We start from the raw sequence: 23,144 nt of genomic DNA, 5'->3' as shown, positions 1-23,144 counted from the left end.
GTGGAATGCTTACAGGACCTGCGGTTGCGGGTGGAATGCTTACAGGACCTGCGGTTGCGGGTGGAATGCTTACAGGACCTGCGGTTGCGGGTGGAATGCTTACAGGACCTGCGGTTGCGGGTGGAATGCTTACAGGACCTGCGGTTGCGGGTGGAATGCTTACAGGACCTGCGGTTGCGGGTGGAATGCTTACAGGACCTGCGGTTGCGGGTGGAATGCTTACAGGACCTGCGGTTGCGGGTGGAATGCTTACAGGACCTGCGGTTGCGGGTGGAATGCTTACAGGACCTGCGGTTGCGGGTGGAATGCTTACAGGACCTGCGGTTGCGGATGGAATGCTTACAGGACCTGCGGTTGCGGATGGAATGCTTACAGGACCTGCGGTTGCGGATGGAATGCTTACAGGACCTGCAATGCGTAGCTTCCTCCCATCTTTCCCTGTGGTCGGAGGCATTCTGTACTGCCGGATGTGGCGAGTGACTAGTCAGTGTGTGTGAGCACGATCTGATCGGTGATTGTGTGCGCAATCTCATGCATGTGAGTGTCGGCCAGAAGCAGGAGAGGACAGTGTGCAGCATAGCTGCTGAGAGGGCCCGTGGAGATCACAGGGAGGACCAGGGAGCTACGCAGATGTCCAGGGCCTGGTAAGTAGGAGTTTCCTGGGAAGGGGGGAGGGTCTGCATTTTGGGGGGTGAACTTACCCCCAACCACATTTCTCCAAGAATGTGACCTACTCCAAAAATAAGCCCTAGCGCTTTTTTTGTGGGCAAAAAAAAATATGACTGTCTTATTTTTGGAAAAACTCGGTATATCGTAGGTTTTCTTGGCCGTAGTCATGGATACCTAAGGTCCTGAACAAGAGGGAAGTGATACAGGTAATCATGGGAACTACTACATTTCTAATTGGAGGTTATTTGCTAATATTACACCTACTATATATTGGGATAGGATCTTGAAGATGGGAATACCCCTTTATGGATGGACTGGAGAGGTGCAAGAGTGTTAGCAGGAAGGCCACAGAGGAGGATATTGCATTAGTCAAGGGGGGAGATGATGAGGACTTGCAGCAACATTTTAGTAGATTCAGGGTTGATGAAAGGACGGATTCTGGAAATATTTTTGAGTTGGAGGTGGTAAGAGCTTGGATGGGCGGCTGCTCAGAGGCACTGGGTATTTAAGGCGCTCTCTCACTAGGGAAGGTGCCTGATCAACGTGATTAGTTAGTGGTTTGTTCCCTAGCCAGCTAGTTGTCAGGTCCTCTTGTCCACTTGCTTCCCCGTTAGTTGGTACCCGTCCTTCCTGGCCGTGCCATCTGCCTCAGCTACCATGGTGGTCCCAGCTTTACTTGTGACTGTGTCTGTCCACCCTGGCCAAGCCATCTGCCTCAGCTGTCCTGGTGGTCCCTGTCTACACTAGAGACTCTGCCTGTTTGTCCCTGTGTCTGTCCCTGCCCTGGGGGGGTCAGCTGCCACAGTCCCGGTCACTGCCCTGGAAGTGGCACCTGGTGTCTGCCTCGCGGTGAGTGCTTCATCAAGCCCTTCCCACTAAAGGGAAAGCCCGGGGTCCCCCTGTGGTCCAATGGGTGCACTCCTCCTCGCCGCTTTACCATCTGTAGCGGTGAGTGTTAAAATAGTTATGAATTGCACTATGTGATCCCATCCCGTGACGTTTGTTTGGCGCTCTTTTTTTAAATTCTGTTTGTATTTAACCCCATGAATGCTATCTGTGATTCTTTATGGTTGTCCTAATGAGTCTGGTTGGTTCAGAAACTCCTCAACAAACTACCCTCTGGACCTCTCTTCAATTGAGCAGCGCAGATTTTACCCATCACATGGAATTGCTTTATAGTTGGTTTGTGGATATTGTTGCTGCCTGATTCTTACACTTCACAAAAGTGAATACACCCCTCACAGTTTTGTAAATTTTATATATATATATATATATATATATAATATATATATTTATTTTTTTTTATGGGACAACACCGAAGATATGACACTCTGCTAAAATATTCACTGAATACTTTACAAGGCGATGTGTGCACGCTGAGCATTTGGTGCAGAAGGTTTCTGCATCTTCTGGCAGAAAAATGTATCAAAACCACAGTGCGTTTGTTTTTTTTGTGTTATATCCGATGTGTTTTATAGAATGAAATCAATGGGTGTAAGGCTATGTGCGCACTAGGCTGTTTTACCCGCGGATTTGCTGCAGAAATTTCTTGAGAAAGGTTTGAAATCTTTCTGCAGACATTTCCCAGCAAAACCTATGGGAACAAAAAATAGCTGTGCGCACACTGCGGATTTTTCTCAAGAAACTTTCTTGAGAAAATGTGCATGTCCATTATTTTCCGCAGGTACCTGCGGTATACCCCCGGTACTTCACTCCATTCACTGTAATGTAATCGTGAAATACCGCGGGTATAACGCAGGTAGCAAATGATGTGCGGTATACCCCCGGTATAGCCGCGATTTACCTGTGGTAATGCTCATCGCTGCCTGCGGTTTTGCAGGAAGTGATGTCATTATGACAGAAAAGGAAGCGAAGCAGAGTAAACACAGACGTCACACTCCCTGGACGCCGCACAGAAGCACTTCCGTGTGACCTCCAGGTGCCCGTGCAGTCTGTGTCCCGCTGCAGCCCCGCCGCTGCCTGCACTGCTGTGTGTCAGTGTCTGCCCGCAGTGTCAGCAGCTTGTCACGCTGCAGCGCAGGCAGACACTGACACACAGCAGTGCGTGCAGCTGCGGGGATGACGGGCGCTGCTGTCAGGAGGTGAGATGAGATCATTACCTGCTGTGACGATCTCCTGCCTCCTGACGTCAGCGCTGTCACTGCCGACTATGCCTGTCTCGCGAGCGTCCCGAGACTGTCACTAGCGGTGACGTCACGGGCTCTCACGATACTGCTGACAATGCGGCGGGCATAGAAGGCAGTGACAGGGCTGATGGCAGGACTGCAGGAGATCATCACAGCAGGTAATGATCTGATCTATCCTCCTGACAGCAGCACTCGTCATCCCCTGCAGTGACCTGGGCTATTGATGTTAGCTCAGGTCACTGCACTGCTCTCCCAGCCAATGGGGAACATTCTGTTCTTCATGGACTGGGACAGTGACTATGGTATGGATCGCCGAGGGACGCCCCCCCCCCCCCTTATTGGATTACGCCGGACGTGGAATTGATTGTTCTTATCATTAAATTGGTGAAAGAGGGAATGTGGGGAGTGTTTTTTTTTTCAAATAAAAGTTTTTTTGTTGTCTATTTTATATTTCTTACTGACTGGGTTTGTGATATCAGGTATCTGATAGACGCGTGACATCACTAACCCCAGGGCTTGATGCCAGGTGACGTTACACATCTGGTATCAACCCCATATATTACCTCGTTTGCCACCGCACCAGGGCAACAGGATGAGTTGGGGCGAAGCGCCAGGATTGGCACGTCTAATGGATGCGCCACTTCTGGGGCGGCTGCAGTATGCTATTTTTAGGCTGGGGAGTGTCCAATAACAGTGGACCTCCCTAGTCTGAGAATATCAGACCCCAGCTGTCCGCTTTACCTTGGCTGGTGATCCAATTTGGGGGGGACCCCACGTTTTTTGTTTTAAATTATTTATTTAATGTGAAATAACTGCGTAGGGTGCCCTCTGTTTTGGATTACCAGCCAAGGTGAAGCTGCCAGCTGTGGTTTGCAGGCTGCAGCTGTCTGCTTTACCCTAGCTGGCTACAAAAATAGGGGGAACCCCACGTCATTTTTTTAAATTATTTATTTATTTTTTGGCTAAATACAAGGCTAAGCACCCTTTAGTGCCACATGAAAGTCACTAAAGCAGGGGTGGGGAACCTTTTTTCTTCCGGGGGCCATTTGGAAATTTCTACCAACCTACGGGGGCCGCACAAAATTATCAACTTGAAAATTACCCTAATATATTTGGTCAAACAATTATCTCACTGTGGCGGCTGGAGCTTCTACTCTTTGGTGCAGCTGTAATATTAGGCGATGTTGATCTTGTTGCTTTTCCAGGTTTGAGTTGTTTGGGACTGCTGTATATACATCACAGGAGGGTATGGGGGCATATACACCACAGGGGAGGGTTGGGAGGAATATAGAACACTGGAGAGGCTGAGGGCATAGACATCACTGGGGGGTACATACATCATTGATGGGGAGCACAGACATAGCTGGTGGGGCATAAACATTGCTGGGGAGGGCTGGGAGGAATATACATCACTAGGGAAGCAGCAGGGCATAGACGTCACTGGGGGTACATACATCACTGGGGGTATATACACATCACTGGGTTGCACAGACAAGACTGGGGGGCATAAACATTGCTGGGGTTATATACATAGCCAGGGGCAGACAGCCCTGGGGGATGCCGGAGGGACACAGACAGCCCTGGGGGCACAGAGAATGCTGGAAGAGGCTGGAGGCACAGACAAACCTGGGGGACGCTGGGGGCACAGATGGCACAGAGAAGGATGGGAGAAGATGAAGGCACAGACAGACCTGGGAGAGGCTCGGGGCACAGAGATCACTGGGGAGACTGGGGGGGCACAGAGATCACTGGGGAGACTGGGGGGGGGCACAGAGATCACTGGGGAGACGGCACAGATCACTGGGGAGACGGCACAGATCACTGGGGAGACGGCACAGATCACTGGGGAGACGGCACAGATCACTGGGGAGACGGCACAGATCACTGGGGAGACGGCACAGATCACTGGGGAGACGGCACAGATCACTGGGGAGACGGCACAGATCACTGGGGAGACGGCACAGAGCACTGGGGAGACGGCACAGAGCACTGGGGAGACGGCACAAAGATCACTGGGGAGACTGAAGGGGCACAAAGATCACTGGGGAGACTGAAGGGGCACAAAGATCACTGGGGAGACTGAAGGGGCACAAAGATCACTGGGGAGACTGAAGGGGCACAAAGATCACTGGGGAGACGGCACAGCTCACTGGGGAGAAAGGAGGGGCACAGAGCGCTGGGGGCACAGGCAGACCCGGGGGAGCTTGGAGGCAGTTAGAGAACTGGGGGAGGCCTGGATCACTGAGTGCTGGAGGTGGCTGCAGGCATGGAGAGCGCTGCTGGCGCGCACAGAGAGGAGCAGCTTCTGCCGGGCACAAGGAGCCGCCGCCGCCGGGTACAGGGAGCCGCCGGGTACAGGGAGCCGCCGGGTACAGGGAGCCGCCGGGTACAGGGAGCCGCCGGGTACAGGGAGCCGCCGCCGCCGGGTTCAGGGAGCCGGAGCCAGCGCCGCCGGGTACAAAGAGCCGCCGGGTACAGGAAGACGCCACCACCACCGCCGGGTACAGGGAGACGCCACCACCACCGCCGGGTACAGGGAGCCGCCGGGTACAGGGAGCCGCCGCCGGGTACAGGGAGCCGGAGCCGCCGCCGGGTACAAAGAGCCGCCGGGTACAGGAAGACGCCACCACCACCGCCGGGTACAGGGAGCCGCCGCCGGGTACAGGGAGCCGCCACCACCACCGCCGGGTACAGGGAGCCACCACCGCCGGGTACAGGGAGCCGCCACCACCACCGCCGGGTAAAGGGAGCCGCCACCACCACCGCCGGGTACAGGGAGCCGCCGCCGGGTACAGGGAGCCGCCGCCGGGTACAGGGAGCCGGAGCCGCCGCCGCCGGGTACAAAGAGCCGCCGGGTACAGGGAGCCGCCACCACCACCGCCGGGTACAGGGAGCCGCCACCACAACCGCCGGGTACAGGGAGCTGCCGCCGTCGCCGGGTACAGGGAGCCGCCGCCGCCGCTGGGAACAGACCTTGGGGATGATTGACAGTCAATCCTCTCCTGTTTGATTTTAGCGCTCCTCACGCCGACCCCACCTACAAAGTACGTTCCCACGTAGGCAGTGCCAGCGTGGGGACGTAGTCTTTCAGGTATAGAAAATGCAGCGTTCAGCATTGAACGCGCTGTGTGGGGTTTTAAAGGGCCAGCAGCCAGCAAGATGCGGCTGCCGCTCCAGCACTGCAGTCCCCGGGAATCAGCTCGGGGGCCGCAGGAAAAGTCGTTGCGGGCCGCATACGGCCCGCGGGCCGGAGGTTCCCCACCCCTGCACTAAAGGGTGCCAGCTTAGAATATGCAGGAGGTTGGGACATTATATAGGTCTTTCTCATCTATCTATTCATCTATCCATCTTTCCCTCTATCCATTATCTGTCTATCTATCGATTATCAATCTATTATCTATATTATTTATTTCTGTTCTGCATAAAAAAAACGCAGGGACCAACCTGCGGAAAAACCGCGGCAAAAACGCATGCGTTTTTCCCGCGGATTTGGTGCGGTAATCTTCAACTCCCAGTAGTTTCTCAAGAAATTTTCTTGAGAAAAATCACTTTTCTAGTGCGCACATAGCCTAAGGGCTGAAAAGTGCAATAAAAAAAATACACTAAAAATTTACACTCTGCAGATTATTTTCTGCACCAAATCTGCAAGGAAAAAATAAGCAACGTGCGCACAGCATTTCAGAATTCACATTGACTTTGCTGGTATGAAGATTGGTGACAAAACAGCACAAATAAAAGCATAAAAAACGCAGTGTGTGCTCGTTGCCTAACAGTAAATTTGGTGCCCTCTAAATAGCTCAACACACAGCCATTAATGTCTAAACTGCTGACAACAAAAGTGAGTACACCCCTAAGTGAACCTGAACAAATTGTGCCTAATTAACCATTTTCCTTCCCTGGTGTCATGTGACTCATTAGGTCTCAGTGTTACATTTGGAGTTATCGCTCACTCTTACTGGTCACTGAAAGCTCAGCATGGCTCCTCATGGCAAAGAATTCTCTGAGGGGAAAAAAAAAAGAATTGCTGCTCTACATAAAGATAGCCTAAGCTATAAGAAGATTGCCAACACCCTGAAACTCAAAACCCTGGCACAGTGGCCAGGACCATACAGCGGTTTAACAAGACAGGTTCCACTCAGAACAGGCCTTGCCATGGTCGACCAAAGAAGCGGAGTACACATGCTCAGTGTCATATCCATAGGTTGTCTCGTCAAAATAGACGTATGAGTGCTGCCAGCATTGCTGCAGAGGTTACAGGGGTTAGGGGGGTCAGCCTGTCAGTGCTCTCATCATACAACGCACACTTCATCAAATTGGTCTGCATGGCTGTCCCAGAAGGAAGCCTCTTTTAAAGATGATGAACAACAAGGGCCACAAACAGTTTGCTGAATGAAGACTAAGGACATGGATTACTGGAATAATGTCCTGTGGTCTTATGAGACCAAGATAAAAGTATTTGGTTCAGATGGTGCCAAGGGTGTGTGGCGGCAACTAGGTGAAGCGTACAAAGACAACTGTGTCTTGCCTTCAGATAAGTATTGTGGTGGGAGTGTGATGGTTTGAGGCTGCAGGAGTACTGCCGGCTGTGGAGAGCTACAGTTCATTGAGGGAACCATGAATGCCAACATGTACTGTGACAGAAGCAGAGCATGTGGAGCCAGGAGCAGGAGGTGGGCGGGGCCTGCACGAGCTCCGGTCATGACCTGACAGCCGAAGCTAGTTCGGGTCCGCCCACCTTCTCCGGCAATGTGCAGACAGACACAGCCGGAAAGTGAAGTGCTGCGTGATGGAGGTAAGTATGAACTCCCCGATCACTCAGCACTTGTTCTGCATTGAGGATGCAGTGCCCAAGCCTTGGTACTGTATCCTTAATGCAGGACACCGCCACATATCTGCAGGACATTCCGCAATACAACCGCAGCATGGAAACAGACAACGTTGTGCTGCGGTTTTCTGGGAGCTCCTGCGGATATAACCGCAGGACACTTTCCCTGTGGGCACATAGCCTTAGGGCAGTGCATGAAAATAATGGTGGCCACACAAAATATTAACCGTGTGGGCACAGTTTGGCTATTGTCACTTAGGGGTGTACTCATTTTTGTTACCAGCGGTTTAGACAGTAATGGCTGTGTGTTATTTAGAGAACACTAAATTTACACTTATACACTGTGTACACTGACTACTGTACATTGTATAAAGTGTTAGATCTTCAGTGTTTTCCCATGAAAAGATATAATAAATATTTACAAAAAAATGTGAATGGTGTATTCACTTATGTAATATATAATGCGCACCTCTGCCGGGCCTGGTTATACGTATATCTCTCTATAAGGTTGAGGTGTTCGCGGTCCTATGCGTGATGTATTACTCAGCACAATGGCAGGCCATTGTCTTCACATCCCCCTGTAGAGGAGCTCTGGATGGTTCCCTCTTGTTTTGATCCCTGCCTATAGGAACACTATCTGATGCTTCAGTTATTACTTCTGCATGGGGCATCTTTTCGGATCTGATGGGTGCACAGCAATGTCATACAAGTCCTAAAGATTTGCCTGGACACGGCTGATATGAGTGGATCCAGCCTTTTGGGGAACCTGGTTAGACATAGCAAGTTGATCTGCAGGCTCTGACCAATTGACCACATTGATAACCTGTGGCCACTGCATGGGCTCCCTAAGAACCACCTTTTACTGTATTCACGGCTTGTCTTTTGGTTTGCCGGCCTAGTGTGATGTCATTGTTGCAGTGTGACCCATAAATGATGCTGCGCCAGACCAGCTAATCAAAAGAAGAGCTGCAGCAGCTGCATAGGAGGCGGTTCTCCGAGCTCCTGTCCAGCGGCCACAGATTAGACACTGGGGATGGACTGGGTCCTGAAAGTAACTTCATCCAAAATGTTCTTTTCATTGTGTTACTGCACTTTTTAAAATAAGTGAAGAAAGGTGTCAGAATTACGTCAGTGTCCAGTAAGATGAAGGTAATTATCAGCAACGTTTTTGTCATTTGGCTGTAGATGTCATCCTGTATTATTGACGCATTGCCTGGGCTTCTTATTGGCATCTGAACTGGAGTCAGATCTCCATAGATGACTCTGCTGCTTTAAAGGAAAGCTGTCACCTGTTCTGAATGTCAGTTATACTTTTGCTGCTGTGAGGCTCCCTCTTGTGGCCAGGAATGGTTTGGACAGAGACCAGGTGTGTTGAGCAATGGGCGTTTCCATTGCCTATTCAAACCCTGGTCTGCTGGCAGGCTATGCCGGATGTCAGTTGTTCTTTGTTCACCATCCTGCTCCAGACCACATCTACCCCAGATAAGTGCTTGGCTCTTTATTTGTTGCTTGGTTCTTTTTGCTCTTATCTGAGTTTGTCATTTGCTGTGGTTGTTTTCAGTTTATTTGCATGCAGGGATCTTCCCTCTCAGTTGCTTAGCTGGGAAGCTCCCTGCAGCTATGTTTGGAGTATTGCTCCTATAAGTCCATGTGTTTGTTTCTTCTTGAATTTGTAATGGCTCCTGCTTTCTGTTCATTGGTATGACAAGAGCGCCTGGTATAGGACGGAGTTAAGATCTAGTGATCTGAGTGCTTTTTTGTACTATCAGGTATCTGGATTTTTGCAGGATTTTTCTCTGGCCACCATCAGTCCCTTTCCTGTCCTGTCCTATTTAGTCAGTAGGGCCTCACCTTTGGCTAATCCTATCATCTATCTGTGTATTGTGTTTTCCTATATCACCGCAGTCTTTGAATGTGGGGGGCTTGCTAGTCTTTATCTATTTTCTGAGGCAGAGAATTATTCATCTTTCCTTCCTTTAGGATAGCTAGTTCTCTGGCTGGGTTTGCGGTGCACAGGATGTTAGTTCACCCCTCGGCTACTTCTAGTGTTGATGGTTAGTAAGGGGATGGTGGCCAGATTAGTTGCCAATGCTCTTATCACCTTGTTACCTTTTACCAATGATTTATGGTGGTCTTCCATGGTTCCGGAACATAACAGACACCTATAAAAACACTATTTACCTGCAGATGTTGTGGTAATCTGTAATAGTGTTTTAATCATGTTTGCCAGTGTAACTGGAAATGCGACTACAGGGAGAAAATAAAGTTGTATTCTCCCTGCAGCCTCTACTGAAATTATCATGGTTGTGGAGCAGGGAGTGTTTAGTTACCGCTACCACATAATGAGTGTTCATCTATCGCTCTGCCGGTGAGAGGTGACTGTAATATCCTCCTCCACTGCCTTGAGGACTGGAAACAATCATTTTCTCCCTGTAGCCGCTCTTCCAGGAAAAATGCTGACCATGAATAAACTCAATTTACCTGCAGATTACCCCATATGTGCAGGTTAAGAGCGGTTTTGTAGGTAACTGCTTCCTTTTTGAGTTCAGAAATAATGATATATTGCAGATTCTTGTGTAGCATCTGTAATTCTGGCATGAAAAAGAATTCCTATTACTGTAGTCTGTATTCTGCAGCAGGAGGCTCTAAATGCAGGGAACAAGCTACCTTGATTGATGATTTATTATTATTATTATTATTATTATTATTATTATTATTATTTTGTGTAAGTCACACTCCTGGGTTTAACAAATGAATGAAAAATGGCTACATGTGAAAGTGACTATCGGGCTGTAGAAAGCCACACAATGTCCTGGGGAGCCATTGGCTTCTTTATGAATCGCCATAGATGGTAGAGGGGAGGAAAATGATCAGTAATTGTACATTCCTTTTTGGGTTTTGTTGTTAAAGGGAACCTGTCATCAGATTTGGCGACTATAAGCTGTGGCCACCACCAGTGGGCTCTTGTATACAGCATTCTAATATACTGTATATAAGAGCGCAGGCCGCTCTGTATAACGTAAAAATCACTCTTATTATACTCACCTAGGGGGGTGGTCCGATCAGATGGGCATCGCTGCTCTCCGGTCCGGCGCCTCCTTCTGAGGCCCGTATGCATGACGTGTCCTACATCATCCACACAGGCCAGCATTGAGGTCCTGTGCAGACGCATTTTGATCTGACCTGCTGAGGGTAGATTAAAGTATTGTAGTGCGCATGTCCGCGTGATCTTTAACCTTTCCTCGCGCCTGCGCATTACATTACTTTGATCTGCCCTCAGCAGGTCAGATCAAAGTTCACCTGCACAGGACTGCAATGCTGGCCTGTGTAAATGATGTAGGAGACGTTATCCATTGGACTAGGTAAAAGGAGGATGGAGATCACAGCAGAGCGGAGGCACCGGATTGGAGAGCAGCGACACCCATCAGACCGGACCGCCCATCAGGTGAGTATAGTAAAAGTGTTTGTTATACAGTATGGCCTGAGCCCTTATATACAGTAGTCTAGAATACCATATATAAGGGCTTAGTGGTGGTGGCCGCAGCTTTATAGGGGACAAATCTGGTGACTGGTTCTCTCTAAATGTGATACGAATGACTTATCTGTAGATGAATGCACCACCTGCAGAATTCAGCTTGTGTTACATCTGCTATTTACATGGTGGTAGGATGGCAAGTAAGGCTGCTTTCACACTACGTTTTTTAAACATGCGTTATGAACGTTTTTTTGCTATAAAAGCGGATCTTGTTTTTACAAAGAAAAACGCATGCAAATGCAAGTGTTGTTTTCCTGGATCCTGTCATTTGAAGTTTATGGGTGTGCATTGGAGTCATGTGATCGGGAATGAGGGGAACTGAACATGACAGACTGGGAGCCGGCATCTGACAGCTGCGGAGGCTTGTAACCAAGGTAAACATCGGGTAACTTTCTTGGATACCCGATATTTACCTTGGTTACAAGCGTCTGCAGCTGCTAGGAGCCGGGCTCCCTGCATACGTAACCAAGGTAAACATTGGGTATCCAAGCAAGTTACCCGATGTTTACCTTGGCTACGAGCCTCCGCAGCTCTCAGGTGGTGGAGAGGGAGGGGAGGGGAAGAGGGAGGGGGGGAGAGAGGGACTGATCACGCCAGGCTGGTTTCTGGGCATGCTCAGTAGAGCAAGCAGGATCCTGTCTATCAGCATGCCAGCGTTCACATGCGTTTGCGTGCAGTATAGTCAGGAACCAGCAATTTGCAGTATTTGGACGCAGCTCAAAAACGCTACAAGTAGCGTTTTTGAAAAAAGTTAAAAAACTGCAAGTCGCTGGATCCTCACTATAACGCACGCAAACGCAGGTGAATGCATGTTGACGCGAGTCCATTGCAAATGCATTGAAATGAAAACGCATTTGCACTGGATCCGTTTTTGTGTTAAAAAAAATGTTCATGACGCATGTTAAAAAAACATAGTGTGAAAGCAGCCTAACAATCAAGTGTAAATCTGAGAATGTCAAAGATAAATCCTAACAATGTCCTTTCATTCCTCTTTCAGTTCCTTCACAAGGTGATCGATGGCATCTGTGGCCGGGCGCAGCCTCGATTTCAGGACTATGGCAACATCTGGAACTTGAGGGAATGGCTGGAAGTCTTGGAGAACACCACGGCCTTTATTGAAACTGCTGTTGGCAAAAATGTATTCTCAGATGAGGTAGTCACAGTTTTAGGAAGTGAGGAATAATAGGTGAATCTGACTTTTAAAGGGAAATACAGCGAATTATTGTAATTTCCTGATGTAATTTTTCCTCTGAACTTTGCCCTGTAGATTTTTAATAATATAAGTGAGCGCTGAGACTGCGCAGAATAATGAACGCTAAGGCCGGGGCCACACGGGGACTAATGCGATCCTCACATGACACTCGGCTCTTGCTGGCAGCACAGCAGGAGCCGAGTTTCATGCTAGTATCCTTGCGACTGAGGTCTGATCATGTGAGCAGATCTCAGCTGCGGGGGGCGGGCAGACACTGAGGAGGGGAGGGATTTATCTCCCTCTCTCCTTCGTAGCCGGCTATTGCCATTCTCGCTCTGCATTCGTATTACACCGGTGCACCGTGAGTGCTGCATGATCTTTCTGGTCCCATAAACTTGAATGGGTGCGAGAGAGAGTCTCGCATTACAATCGCAGTATGCTGCGATTGTTTACTCGGTCCGATTGGGGCCGAGAAAATAATAGCTCATGTGTGCTGGGACACAAGCTAATATAGGTCCGAGTGGAATGTGGTGTTTTATCACATTCCACTCGTTCCGATTTTCATGCCGTGTGGCTTGGGCCTAACTGCGATCATTCTTTCACAAAACAGGTTTGTTTTCAGTGAGGAAAAACAAACTATGCATTATTAGCCTGTTAAGAAAATATCATTAACAACTTTCACAAAGGAAAAAAGGTGCTAGAAGTCCAGATAGGTGTAAAAACCCCTTTTTTCTTTTTTTTTTTTTTTTGTTTGTTTGTTTAAATAAATCATTACATTAAAAATAGGCAAAGAGTCTAATAAGACACTAGGACCTTCCAATGTGTACAATTATAGTAGTAGGTAGCAATAGATTAATAATAAAGGCTTTAATTACCCTCCACCGATATTACTTTTATTGCAATATAATTTTTTTTTTTTGTTGTTGTTTGACTTATAAATCACACAATTGTTTTCAAAATTTTCTTTAAGTATAAAGCATAAATAGCACTACACTGTGTGCAGAATTATTAGGCAGGTTGTATTTTAGAGGATATTTTTTTTTATTTTTTTTTATTGATCAACAACTGTTCTCAATCAACCCAAAAGACTCATAAATATATCAAAGCTTGTCAGTTGTAGTGGGTTTTTTTTTTTTTTTTTTTTTTTTTTTTAGATTTGGCTATCTAAGGAGGACATCTGTTTGTGCAGGTAACTATCACTGGGCAGAATTATTAGGCAACTAAATAAAAACCAAATATATTCCCATCTCACTTGTTTGTTTACACCAGGTAAACCAATATAACTGCACAAAATTTAGAAATAAACATTTTTTGCGTGCATTTTTAATTCCTTTAATGGTGAAAATGCAGCCAAAAATGCAGAAAGAATTGACATGATGCAGATTTTTTTTTTTTTTTTTTTTGTCTACCATCAAATTTGCAAGGAAAAAAAATCCTGACCTTCAGGATTCTCTGACTTTGCTGTCTTAAGGATTTCCTTGCAGATTTGTGAAAAATCTGCACTGAAAAAAAAACTTCATAAAAATGCACTGTGTGCACACAGCCTTATACAGACAATATTGCATTCTACTTTTTGCCTCCATATTACATCAGCTTGATGTGAACTTATGAAATGCCAATGTATGTAATGCGCTGTAGAATGAACACTGCTATAGAAAAGAATACATTTTATTATTATTATTATTATTATTATTATTATTATTATTATTATTATTATTATTATAATAATAATAATAATATTGACCAGTAACATGCAGTAACTGTGAGTTTAGGCTTTTGCCTCATACGGTTCTTCTTGTCAGCCGTATTAGCTTTTATTTGGCCGGTAATATAGAATTTCCTCACTCCTCCTAACAAGTATGAATACCCTAAATATTTAAGATATATGCCATCACGCTGGTTGTGTTCGTATAAAGATTTTTATTTATTTTTTTCTTGTATTTAAAGTCTTCTAATGAATTAGGAGGATTAAATCCAGAATATCAAGAAATGATAACAAAATGCATAAAAAGTAGGAAACCCGAAATAAAAGATGCTTTAGTGGAGAAGGTGTGTGCCATGTCATCCGCGTGCCTCCAAGATTTTGACTGGCAACTAAAGGTACGTGCTTTCGGCCTCAGACTGGCTGCTTTATTACTTTTTATTGTCATTTATAGGTTCTGTTGTTATTATTATTTATATTTTTTAATAGGCTTCTATAAAGGGTCTTTTTAAAAAAAAAAACAAAAAAAAACACACCCCAAATGCTGGTAAAAATTGGCGCTGTCTAATCTCCCAGCGGAGAGGAAGCAACAAGTGGTGTGTGTGTGGTTTATTTTTTTTTTTTTTAACAAAAAAAATGCATAATTTCAGTTTTGCTGCTTTGTTCATTGGTTTATCCAGAAATAAACAGTGCCACACCTGTTCATGGTTGGGTGTAGTATTACAGCTCATAGAGCTATGCCGCAATGTCACACACAACGTAGGATGGCTGGGGTGCTGTTGTTGGAAAGACGCAGCCATGCTTGTTTGGCGTGGTGTTGTGTTTCTCTTTTTCTTTTTTTTTTTTTTCTTCTTTCTTCTTTTCTTCTACTATGCAAACATGTTGAAGGATGGATAAAGTCTGTGTACTATATAAATGTACTAGCTGTTGTACCCGGGCGTTGCCCGGGATAGTAACTATCTCTCTGTCTTTCTCCCAGTCTCTGTGTCGCTATCTGTCTGTGTCTCTGTCTGTTTCTATCTCTCTGTCTGTATTTGTACAGTTAGGTCCAGAAATATTTGGACAGTGACACAAGTTTTGTTATTTTAGCTGTTTACAAAAACATGTTCTGAAATACAATTATATATATAATATGGGCTGAAAGTGCACACTCCCAGCTGCAATATGAGAGTTTTCACATCCAAATCGGAGAAAGGGTTTAGGAATCATAGCTCTGTAATGCATAGCCTCCTCTTTTTAAAGGGACCAAAAGTAATTGGACAAGGGACTCTAAGGGCTGCAATTAACTCTGAAGGCGTCTCCCTCGTTAACCTGTAATCAATGAAGTAGTTAAAAGGTCTGGGGTTGATTACAGGTGTGTGGTTTTGCATTTGGAAGCTGTTGCTGTGACCAGACAACATGCGGTCTAAGGAACTCAATTGAGGTGAAGCAGAACATCCTGAGGCTGAAAAAAAAAAAAAGAAAAAATCCATCAGAGAGATAGCAGACATGCTTGAAGTAGCAAAATCAACAGTCGGGTACATTCTGAGAAAAAAGGAATTGACTGGTGAGCTTGGGAACTCAAAAAGGCCTGGGCGTCCACGGATGACAACAGTGGTGGATGATCGCCGCATACTTTCTTTGGTGAAGAAGAACCCGTTCACAACATCAACTGAAGTCCAGAACACTCTCAGTGAAGTAGGTGTATCTGTCTCTAAGTCAACAGTAAAGAGAAGACTCCATGAAAGTAAATACAAAGGGTTCACATCTAGATGCAAACCATTCATCAATTCCAAAAATAGACAGGCCAGAGTTAAATTTGCTGAAAAACACCTCATGAAGCCAGCTCAGTTCTGGAAAAGTATTCTATGGACAGATGAGACCAAGATCAACCTGTACCAGAATGATGGGAAGAAAAAAGTTTGGAGAAGAAAGGGGAACGCACATGATCCAAGGCACACCACATCCTCTGTAAAACATGGTGGAGGCAACGTGATGGCATGGGCATGCATGGCTTTCAATGGCACTGGGTCACTTGTGTTTATTGATGACATAACAGCAGACAAGAGTAGCTGGATGAATTCTGAAGTGTACCGGGATCTACTTTCAGCCCAGATTCAGCCAAATGCCGCAAAGTTGATCGGACGGCGCTTCATAGTACAGATGGACAATGACCCCAAGCATACAGCCAAAGCTACCCAGGAGCTCATGAGTGCTAAAAAGTGGAACATTCTGCAATGGCCAAGTCAATCACCAGATCTTAACCCAATTGAGCATGCATTTCACTTGCTCAAATCCAGACTTAAGACGGAAAGACCCACAAACAAGCAAGACCTGAAGGCTGCGGCTGTAAAGGCCTGGCAAAGCATTAAGAAGGAGGAAACCCAGCGTTTGGTGATGTCCATGGGTTCCAGACTTAAGGCAGTGATTGCCTCCAAAGGATTCGCAACAAAATATTGAAAATAAAAATATTTTGTTTGGGTTTGGTTTATTTGTCCAATTACTTTTGACCTCCTAAAATGTGGAGTGTTTGTAAAGAAATGTGTACAATTCCTACAATTTCTATCAGATATTTTTGTTCAAACCTTCAAATTAAATGTTACAATCTGCACTTGAATTCTGTTGTAGAGGTTTCATTTCAAATCCAATGTGGTGGCATGCAGAGCCCAACTCGCGAAAATTGTGTCACTGTCCAAATATTTCTGGACCTAACTGTATCTCTCTGTATTTGTATCAGTCTGTCTCCATCTGTGTGTGTGTGTCTGTCTTTCTCTCTCTTTCCGCATCGGTCTTTGTCTCTCTGTTCCAGGGCTGTCTCTTTTCCAGGGCTGTCTGTCTGTCTTTTTCTGTCTCTCTCTATCCGTCTCACCACCGACATCATATTACCTCACACATAAGCTTCTTATACTAACAGTTTATTTTGTTCCTATAGCAACCACTGACAATTGCTATTCACTTGCAGCTCTCAGCTCCATTCAGTTTAATTGAGGCAGGATTTTAGAGAGTAACTGTAAAGCCCAGGGTTAAATTTTCCCGTCAAAACATAGTCTACGACGTTCCCTGAGTCACACGGAGCGTCTGTGCAAAATTTCCTGATTGTAAATGCGACAGTGCGGATTCCTACATACATACATACATACATACATACATACATACATACATACATACATACATACATACACTCAGCTTTATATATTAGATGGTAGTCACTATACTGCTGTATTGGACTCCCTTCACACGTCAATGAAAAACACACGTTTTTCACTGACGTGATAAAGGTGTGCACAGTATGTCCCTCCATGTGCCGTGATTTTGGCATACGTGTGTTCTACGTGTCCTATCTGTGATTATACATGGAGATCAGGCACTTATACTCACCTGTCCACACTGCTGCTGTCCGTGGTCCTGAAATCTCCCACGATGCTGTGTCCGGCCACTGCTGTCTCATTGCTGCTGCTGCTGCTTCTTCCGGGTCAGCTGTGCATTGCGTATGCATGAGCATAATGAGCCGGCCTCTAAGCAGGAGACAGCAGCGGCTGAAGACAGCGTTGCTGGAGACGGGTGAGTTTAAAAAGCTTTTTATTTTAAATGTACGTGTTTTTCTGGTAAGTGTTACACAGATCACACCACTATGTAGTCCGTAGGAAATCAGTGATGCCGGAGAAAAACTGACATGTCTCCGTGCGGTACAGACGCGTGTACGCAGCACAGAAACAAGTCAGTAAGATATCCCTGATGTGTGCGCAGACCCATTGATTTTAATGGGTCGGTGTACGTCCATGATTCTGGTACTTGCAAAAACTGAAACATACGTACCAGAATCACTGACATGTGACGGAGGCCTTACATAGATGATGGAACAATTGCAGATTTAAGACCCCTTAGTAAACTAATTTAAAAATGGGAAAACAAAATAAAAAATGTTAACGCCACCACTCCTGCCCAAAAAAGGTAAACATTTAAAGTCTCCCCTAAATTTCACAAATATAGCTAAATGCAAAAAAACAAATAAACAAAACATATATATTTGATATTGCCAGGTGCATAATTGCCTGAACTAATACTTAATAAATTAATATTTTATTTATGAAGTTTGTCAAAATGATTGAAAAACACTTAGTTTTTGTTTTGTTTTTTGTCACTGAGATGTCCCCCAAGAGATTCAATAAAAAAAACACCAAGCTCTTAAACAGCTCAGTTGAGTCAAAAATTAAGTTATGGGTCTCAGGAAATGTTGTCGCAAAGTAATAATTTATTTATTTATTTTTTTTCTTTTTTTAACCTTTATTGTGGTATCATCATAATTGTACTGCGCCTGAGAATAATGTTGCCAGCTAACTGCACAATGAACACAGTAAAAACAATAATTAATTACAGCTCCGAATCTTTTTTTTTTTTTTTTTTTTTTCCTTTCCAGTGACTAATTAAACAACTTTATTTTTTCATGTATAATTATAAAATATACATAGTGGTTACAGAAAGTATTCAGACCCCTTTAAATTTTTCACTTTGTTTCATTGCAGCCATTTAGTAAATTCAAATAATTCCTTTTTTTTTCCTTTGTCATTAATGTACACTCTGCACCCAATCTTGAGAGAAAAAAAAAACAAATATAGAAATTTTTGCACATTTATTAAACGAGAAAAACTGAAATATCCCATGGTCCTAAGTATTCAGACCCTTTGCTCAGTATTGAGTAGAAGCCCCCTTTTGAGCTAGTACAGCCATGAGTCTTCTTGGGAATGATGCAACAAGTTTTCACCCCTGGATTTGGGGATCCTCTGCCATTCTTCCTTGCAGATCCTCTCCAGTGCCATCAGGTTGGATGGTGAACGTTGGTGGACAGCCATTTTCAGGTCGCTCCAGAGATGCTCAATTGGGTTTAGGTCAGGGCTCTGGCTGGGCCAGTCAAGAATGGTCACAGAGTTGTTCTGAAGCCACTCCTTTGTTATTTTAGCTGTGTGCTTAGGGTCATTGTCTTGTTGGAAGGTGAACCTTCGGCCAAGGCTGAGGTCCAGAGCTCTCTGGAAAAGGTTTTTTCCAGGATATCGCTGTACTTGGCCGCATCCATCTTTCCTTCAATTACAACCAGTCGTCCTGTCCCTGCAGCTGAAAAACACCCCCATAGCATGATGCTGCCACCACCATGTTCCACTGTTGGGATTGTATTGGGCAGGTGATGAGCAGTGCCTGGTTTTCTCCACACATACTGCTTAGAATTATCACCAAAAGTTCTATCTTCGTCTCATCGGACCAGAGAATCTTTGTGTTGTGTTTTTTTTTTTGCCAACTCTATGTGGGCTTTGATATGTCTTGCACTGAGGAGAGGCTTCCGTGCCATAAAGACCCGACTGGTGGAGGGCTGCAGTGGAGCTTTCTCCCCTCTCCCTACTGCATCTCTGGAGCTCAGCCACAGTGATCTTGGGGTTCTTCTTTACCTCTCTCACCAAGGCTCTTCTCCCACAATTGTTCAGTTTGGCTGGAAGGCCAGGTCTAGAAAGAGTTCTGGTGGTCTCACACTTCTTCCATTTTAAGGAGTATTGACTAGGCCACTGTGTTCTTAGGAACCTTGAGTACTGCATAAATTCTTTTGTAACCTTGGCCAGATCTGTGCCTTGCAACAGTTCTGTCTGTGAGCTCCTTGGGCACTTCCTTTTGACCTCATGATTCTCATATGGTGTGACATGCACTGTGAGCTGTGAGGTCTTATATAGACAGGTGTGTGCCTTTCCAAATTAAGTCCTATCAGTTTAATTAAACAGAGCTGGACTGATGTGATTGGGGGGGCTGGCTCTGGAGAAGCTGAGGTGTCACTTTTGTTGCAGCTGAGCAATTCCTGCTGGAGAAACCGGGGTGTGTTTTTGTTGCCTTTCCCCACATGTTTATCTTGCCCTTTCTCGTCTCGCTGGCCTTTACAAGACAGGGTGTCTTTTAGGACCAGCAATGGCCTAGGCACGTGATCGGCGCACGAGTTGAAGGACCCGTCTAGGGACACTGGGCAGTGCAGGGATCACCCTCAGGTGAGTTTTAGGAGGTGACTCCCCACCCCTCACCTAGCACCAAGGTCTTCCGTTGTATTTCTTCCCCAGTTTTCCCCATTGTGTTGCTCCACTCGCCAGGTGTCCTCTCGGTCCAGGCATGGCACTTGGCTTCACATTCCTTCGGAGAATATTGGGCGGCTGCTCTCATTTCCTCTGGACGTCTGATTTGTCTGAACAAGGGAATAGTGAAGCCAGAGCTGACTGACCTCAGGTTTTGTGTGACAATCATATCATACCATTTTTTGGGAGAGCAAGGGTCAGCACCAAAGCAAGTATAAGTGTCAACTTTTTTTTTTTTTTTTTTACTTAACATGAGGGAAACATTGGGGTTGAGAAGATGTTTAAGTAGTGGACAACCCCTTTAAGGAGTTAAGAGTGTGGAGTTTGCATTGCGACAGCCCTTTTAAGCGTAATATAAGTATTAGCAAAAGTTGTGTGCAGATGTAATTGTGAGCGTGTCTCGCTGACGTACAGACGTACAGGCATATGGCTTGCTTCCACCCGCCTCTCGGTAATAGCCCCTTGTAATTACACAGATGGCCGGGGTCTTGTGTAGGCTTCGAGGCCTTTACACCTGTGAAATGCAATTATAGCAAATGTGTTCCTACAAAAAGGATAGTCATTAAGTTAAATTGAAAACAGCATGTACAGCGCATTGAATCATACAGAGATGATCCGCGGCACCTCACGATTCTTGGAAAGCAATGCCTGATAAGGACCTATTTAGAGTGGGAAGCATGGCTTTATTTTTAGTGGCTTTCAGTGGCTAGCACAGTCAGATACATCAGTGTGCTGCTTCTCAAGCCTTTTATTTTATTTAACATCAGAATCTATTGAGGATTGTGAGAACTTGCACTGGTTTATCATTTCTATCTCTTGTCAACCCACAGAATAAATGGTCTCTGTTGTTTAAAGGGAACCTGTCCGTTTCGATAACCCTATTAACCTGCTCATAAAAGGTTAATCTGCCGGTTAATATGACACGCCCGCCCCAGGGTCCGGGGTACTCTGAACCGGGCCGGACTAGTCTGGGGATGTCAGCGGTGGCGGTGATCGGCTCTGTGACCCTGGTGGAGTCCTTTTAATAAAAAAAAGGGGATAATGTCTATTTACATTTGGATAAAATTCGTGATGCCACTTGTAGATTGCGGCTTTGGAGCCGCGGCTGCTGGACGGGACCTCTGGGGATGGTGTTATGGCAGCTGAGGTATTTCTTCTCCCCACAGGTGGAGCGGGTAACCCCGGGGCAACTGTTAAGAGAGTCAATGGTAGGGAGCAAGTAAACTTCAACAGCAGGAGCGGGTTGTCTAGCAGTTGTAGTACTTCTAGTGGTAATTCTTCAGGACTGACAGGGAAGAAGTAGGCGACGCAAGGGCTGCGGTTCAAGATGTCTTTACTCACATTTTGTCTGATTGCCCACAGGGTGCCGATCTCTACCAAGATGGGCTCCAGGCAATCCCGAACTCCTCGGATCCCGGTGCTGGTATTGTGACTGGTGGGCCCTTTCTCAAAGCACTTTGTTGTTTTCGGGTCCCTGTGGTTGAAGCTACTTTGGGTCCCCTCTTGGTCTTTTGTGTACAAAGTCCCGGTCCGTTCGCAGGCAGCGCCAACCTCTCAATGGGTTGGACCTCTGTCCCAATTCACAGTTTCTAGGTATGCTACTGTGCCCCGGACACTTTGGTAGGCTGAGAAACTAAAAATCTTCTCTTCCGGTAGATTTATTAGGCAAGCCTAAAGCGTCCCCTAATCTAGGGCTCTATACCCCGACTGTGCTCGCCCCTAGGAGTACTGACACCAAACTTCCCCCAGCAACCGTACTCCTTTTTCCACCAAAATCACTAAGTGAGCTCCTCCCTAGACCGAAGTCCCTTCCTCACTCTGCGTCAACTCTTGATTGACTGTCAACTGTCACGCACCAACTTAGCTCCGCCCACCAAGCTCTACCCACTAGATGGTTCTAGATACAGTGCACGGGGATTAAGTACCATAACCAGGTTACTGGCCACAATGCAGTAATGGGACCTGCCCCAGTCCTGATCTAATGTGTGAGCTAATAATGGGATGTGGTGGTGTGTGATACCGGCACTGATCACCCAGGAATCCGGGGTGAGCACAGCACCTAAAATTAGGTGTCGTACCCTGTGGCGACTGAAGCGTCAGGGGCGCCACAATACTGTTAAATCTTGTGAAAGTGTAGAAAATGAACTTTATTTCTCCCGGGCGCAACCGGCTTTTAGATGTGCAGGAGTTCCTGAAGCAATTAGTCACAGCACCAAGAGTGGTGGCTAAAAGCAGGCCCCGTGACTGACTGTATGTGTCTGTGTGTGTATGACACTAAGGCTGGATTCACACGATGGTATGGCATCCGATGCGAGTACATGGGATGTGATATGCTAATGACCTTCAGCTCCCGCTATGCTGCCAGCGTGCGCAGAGTATCATGTAACTGAGATCGGAGCACAGCTGCGGAGGAGAGGGAGGGATTATTATTTCCATCTCCTTCATTGTCAGCTGATGCGATTATCACACTGCACTCAGATATCATCCGAGTGCAATCCGATGTTTCACTAGCACCCATAGACTTTTATGGGTGTAAGTGACATGGCTGTCACTGACAATCCCTGAATGTGGCGACTTTTCTCTCATCCAGAATCTGGATGAGAAAGAAGCTGACCATCTGCCCTCCCTCATTGAATAACGATGGTCCGAGAGCAGTGAGAGATTTTCTCGCATTGCACTTGTCCGAATCATATGCTCGTGTGAGCGTACGCTAATGGAAAGACAAGCGCCATGGGGTCTTATCTAGGATAAAATCGGTAATGCTGAGTGCTCACCTGGTGGGGCTTGTGTTTCCACAACCAGAGGAATTCGCTCAAAGATGCGACTGCTGCTGCCCCTTGGATTGCAGAGCTAGAAAACAGGAGATGAAGGGTTAAAATCTGCGCTGCTGATGGACAAGCCGCAAAAAATGTGAAGAGGAAAAGCCTGGTAAGTATATTTCAAGTAGTTAAAATGTACACACTTCTAAGTACAGTATAAGCTTCTAGACGCAAT

The 23,144-nt window shown here is 46.1% G+C and overlaps 1 protein-coding gene across 1 annotated transcript in view; it reads left to right on the top strand.

The window, feature by feature from the left end:
• COMMD8 (COMM domain containing 8) overlaps nt 1-23,144 on the top strand; it is a 47,408-nt gene that overhangs the window by 1,480 nt on the left and 22,784 nt on the right. The window contains exons 2-3 of the mRNA XM_075347012.1: nt 12,174-12,329; nt 14,316-14,468. Of these exons, the coding sequence (XP_075203127.1) occupies nt 12,174-12,329; nt 14,316-14,468 (309 nt within the window). The remainder of the gene's footprint in view (nt 1-12,173; nt 12,330-14,315; nt 14,469-23,144) is intronic.

This window comes from Anomaloglossus baeobatrachus, chromosome 1 (assembly GCF_048569485.1).
Source record: "Anomaloglossus baeobatrachus isolate aAnoBae1 chromosome 1, aAnoBae1.hap1, whole genome shotgun sequence".
Lineage (NCBI taxonomy): Eukaryota > Metazoa > Chordata > Amphibia > Anura > Aromobatidae > Anomaloglossus > Anomaloglossus baeobatrachus.
Note: the sequence above shows the minus strand (reverse complement) of the source record. Positions and strands in the feature narration are given on the sequence as shown.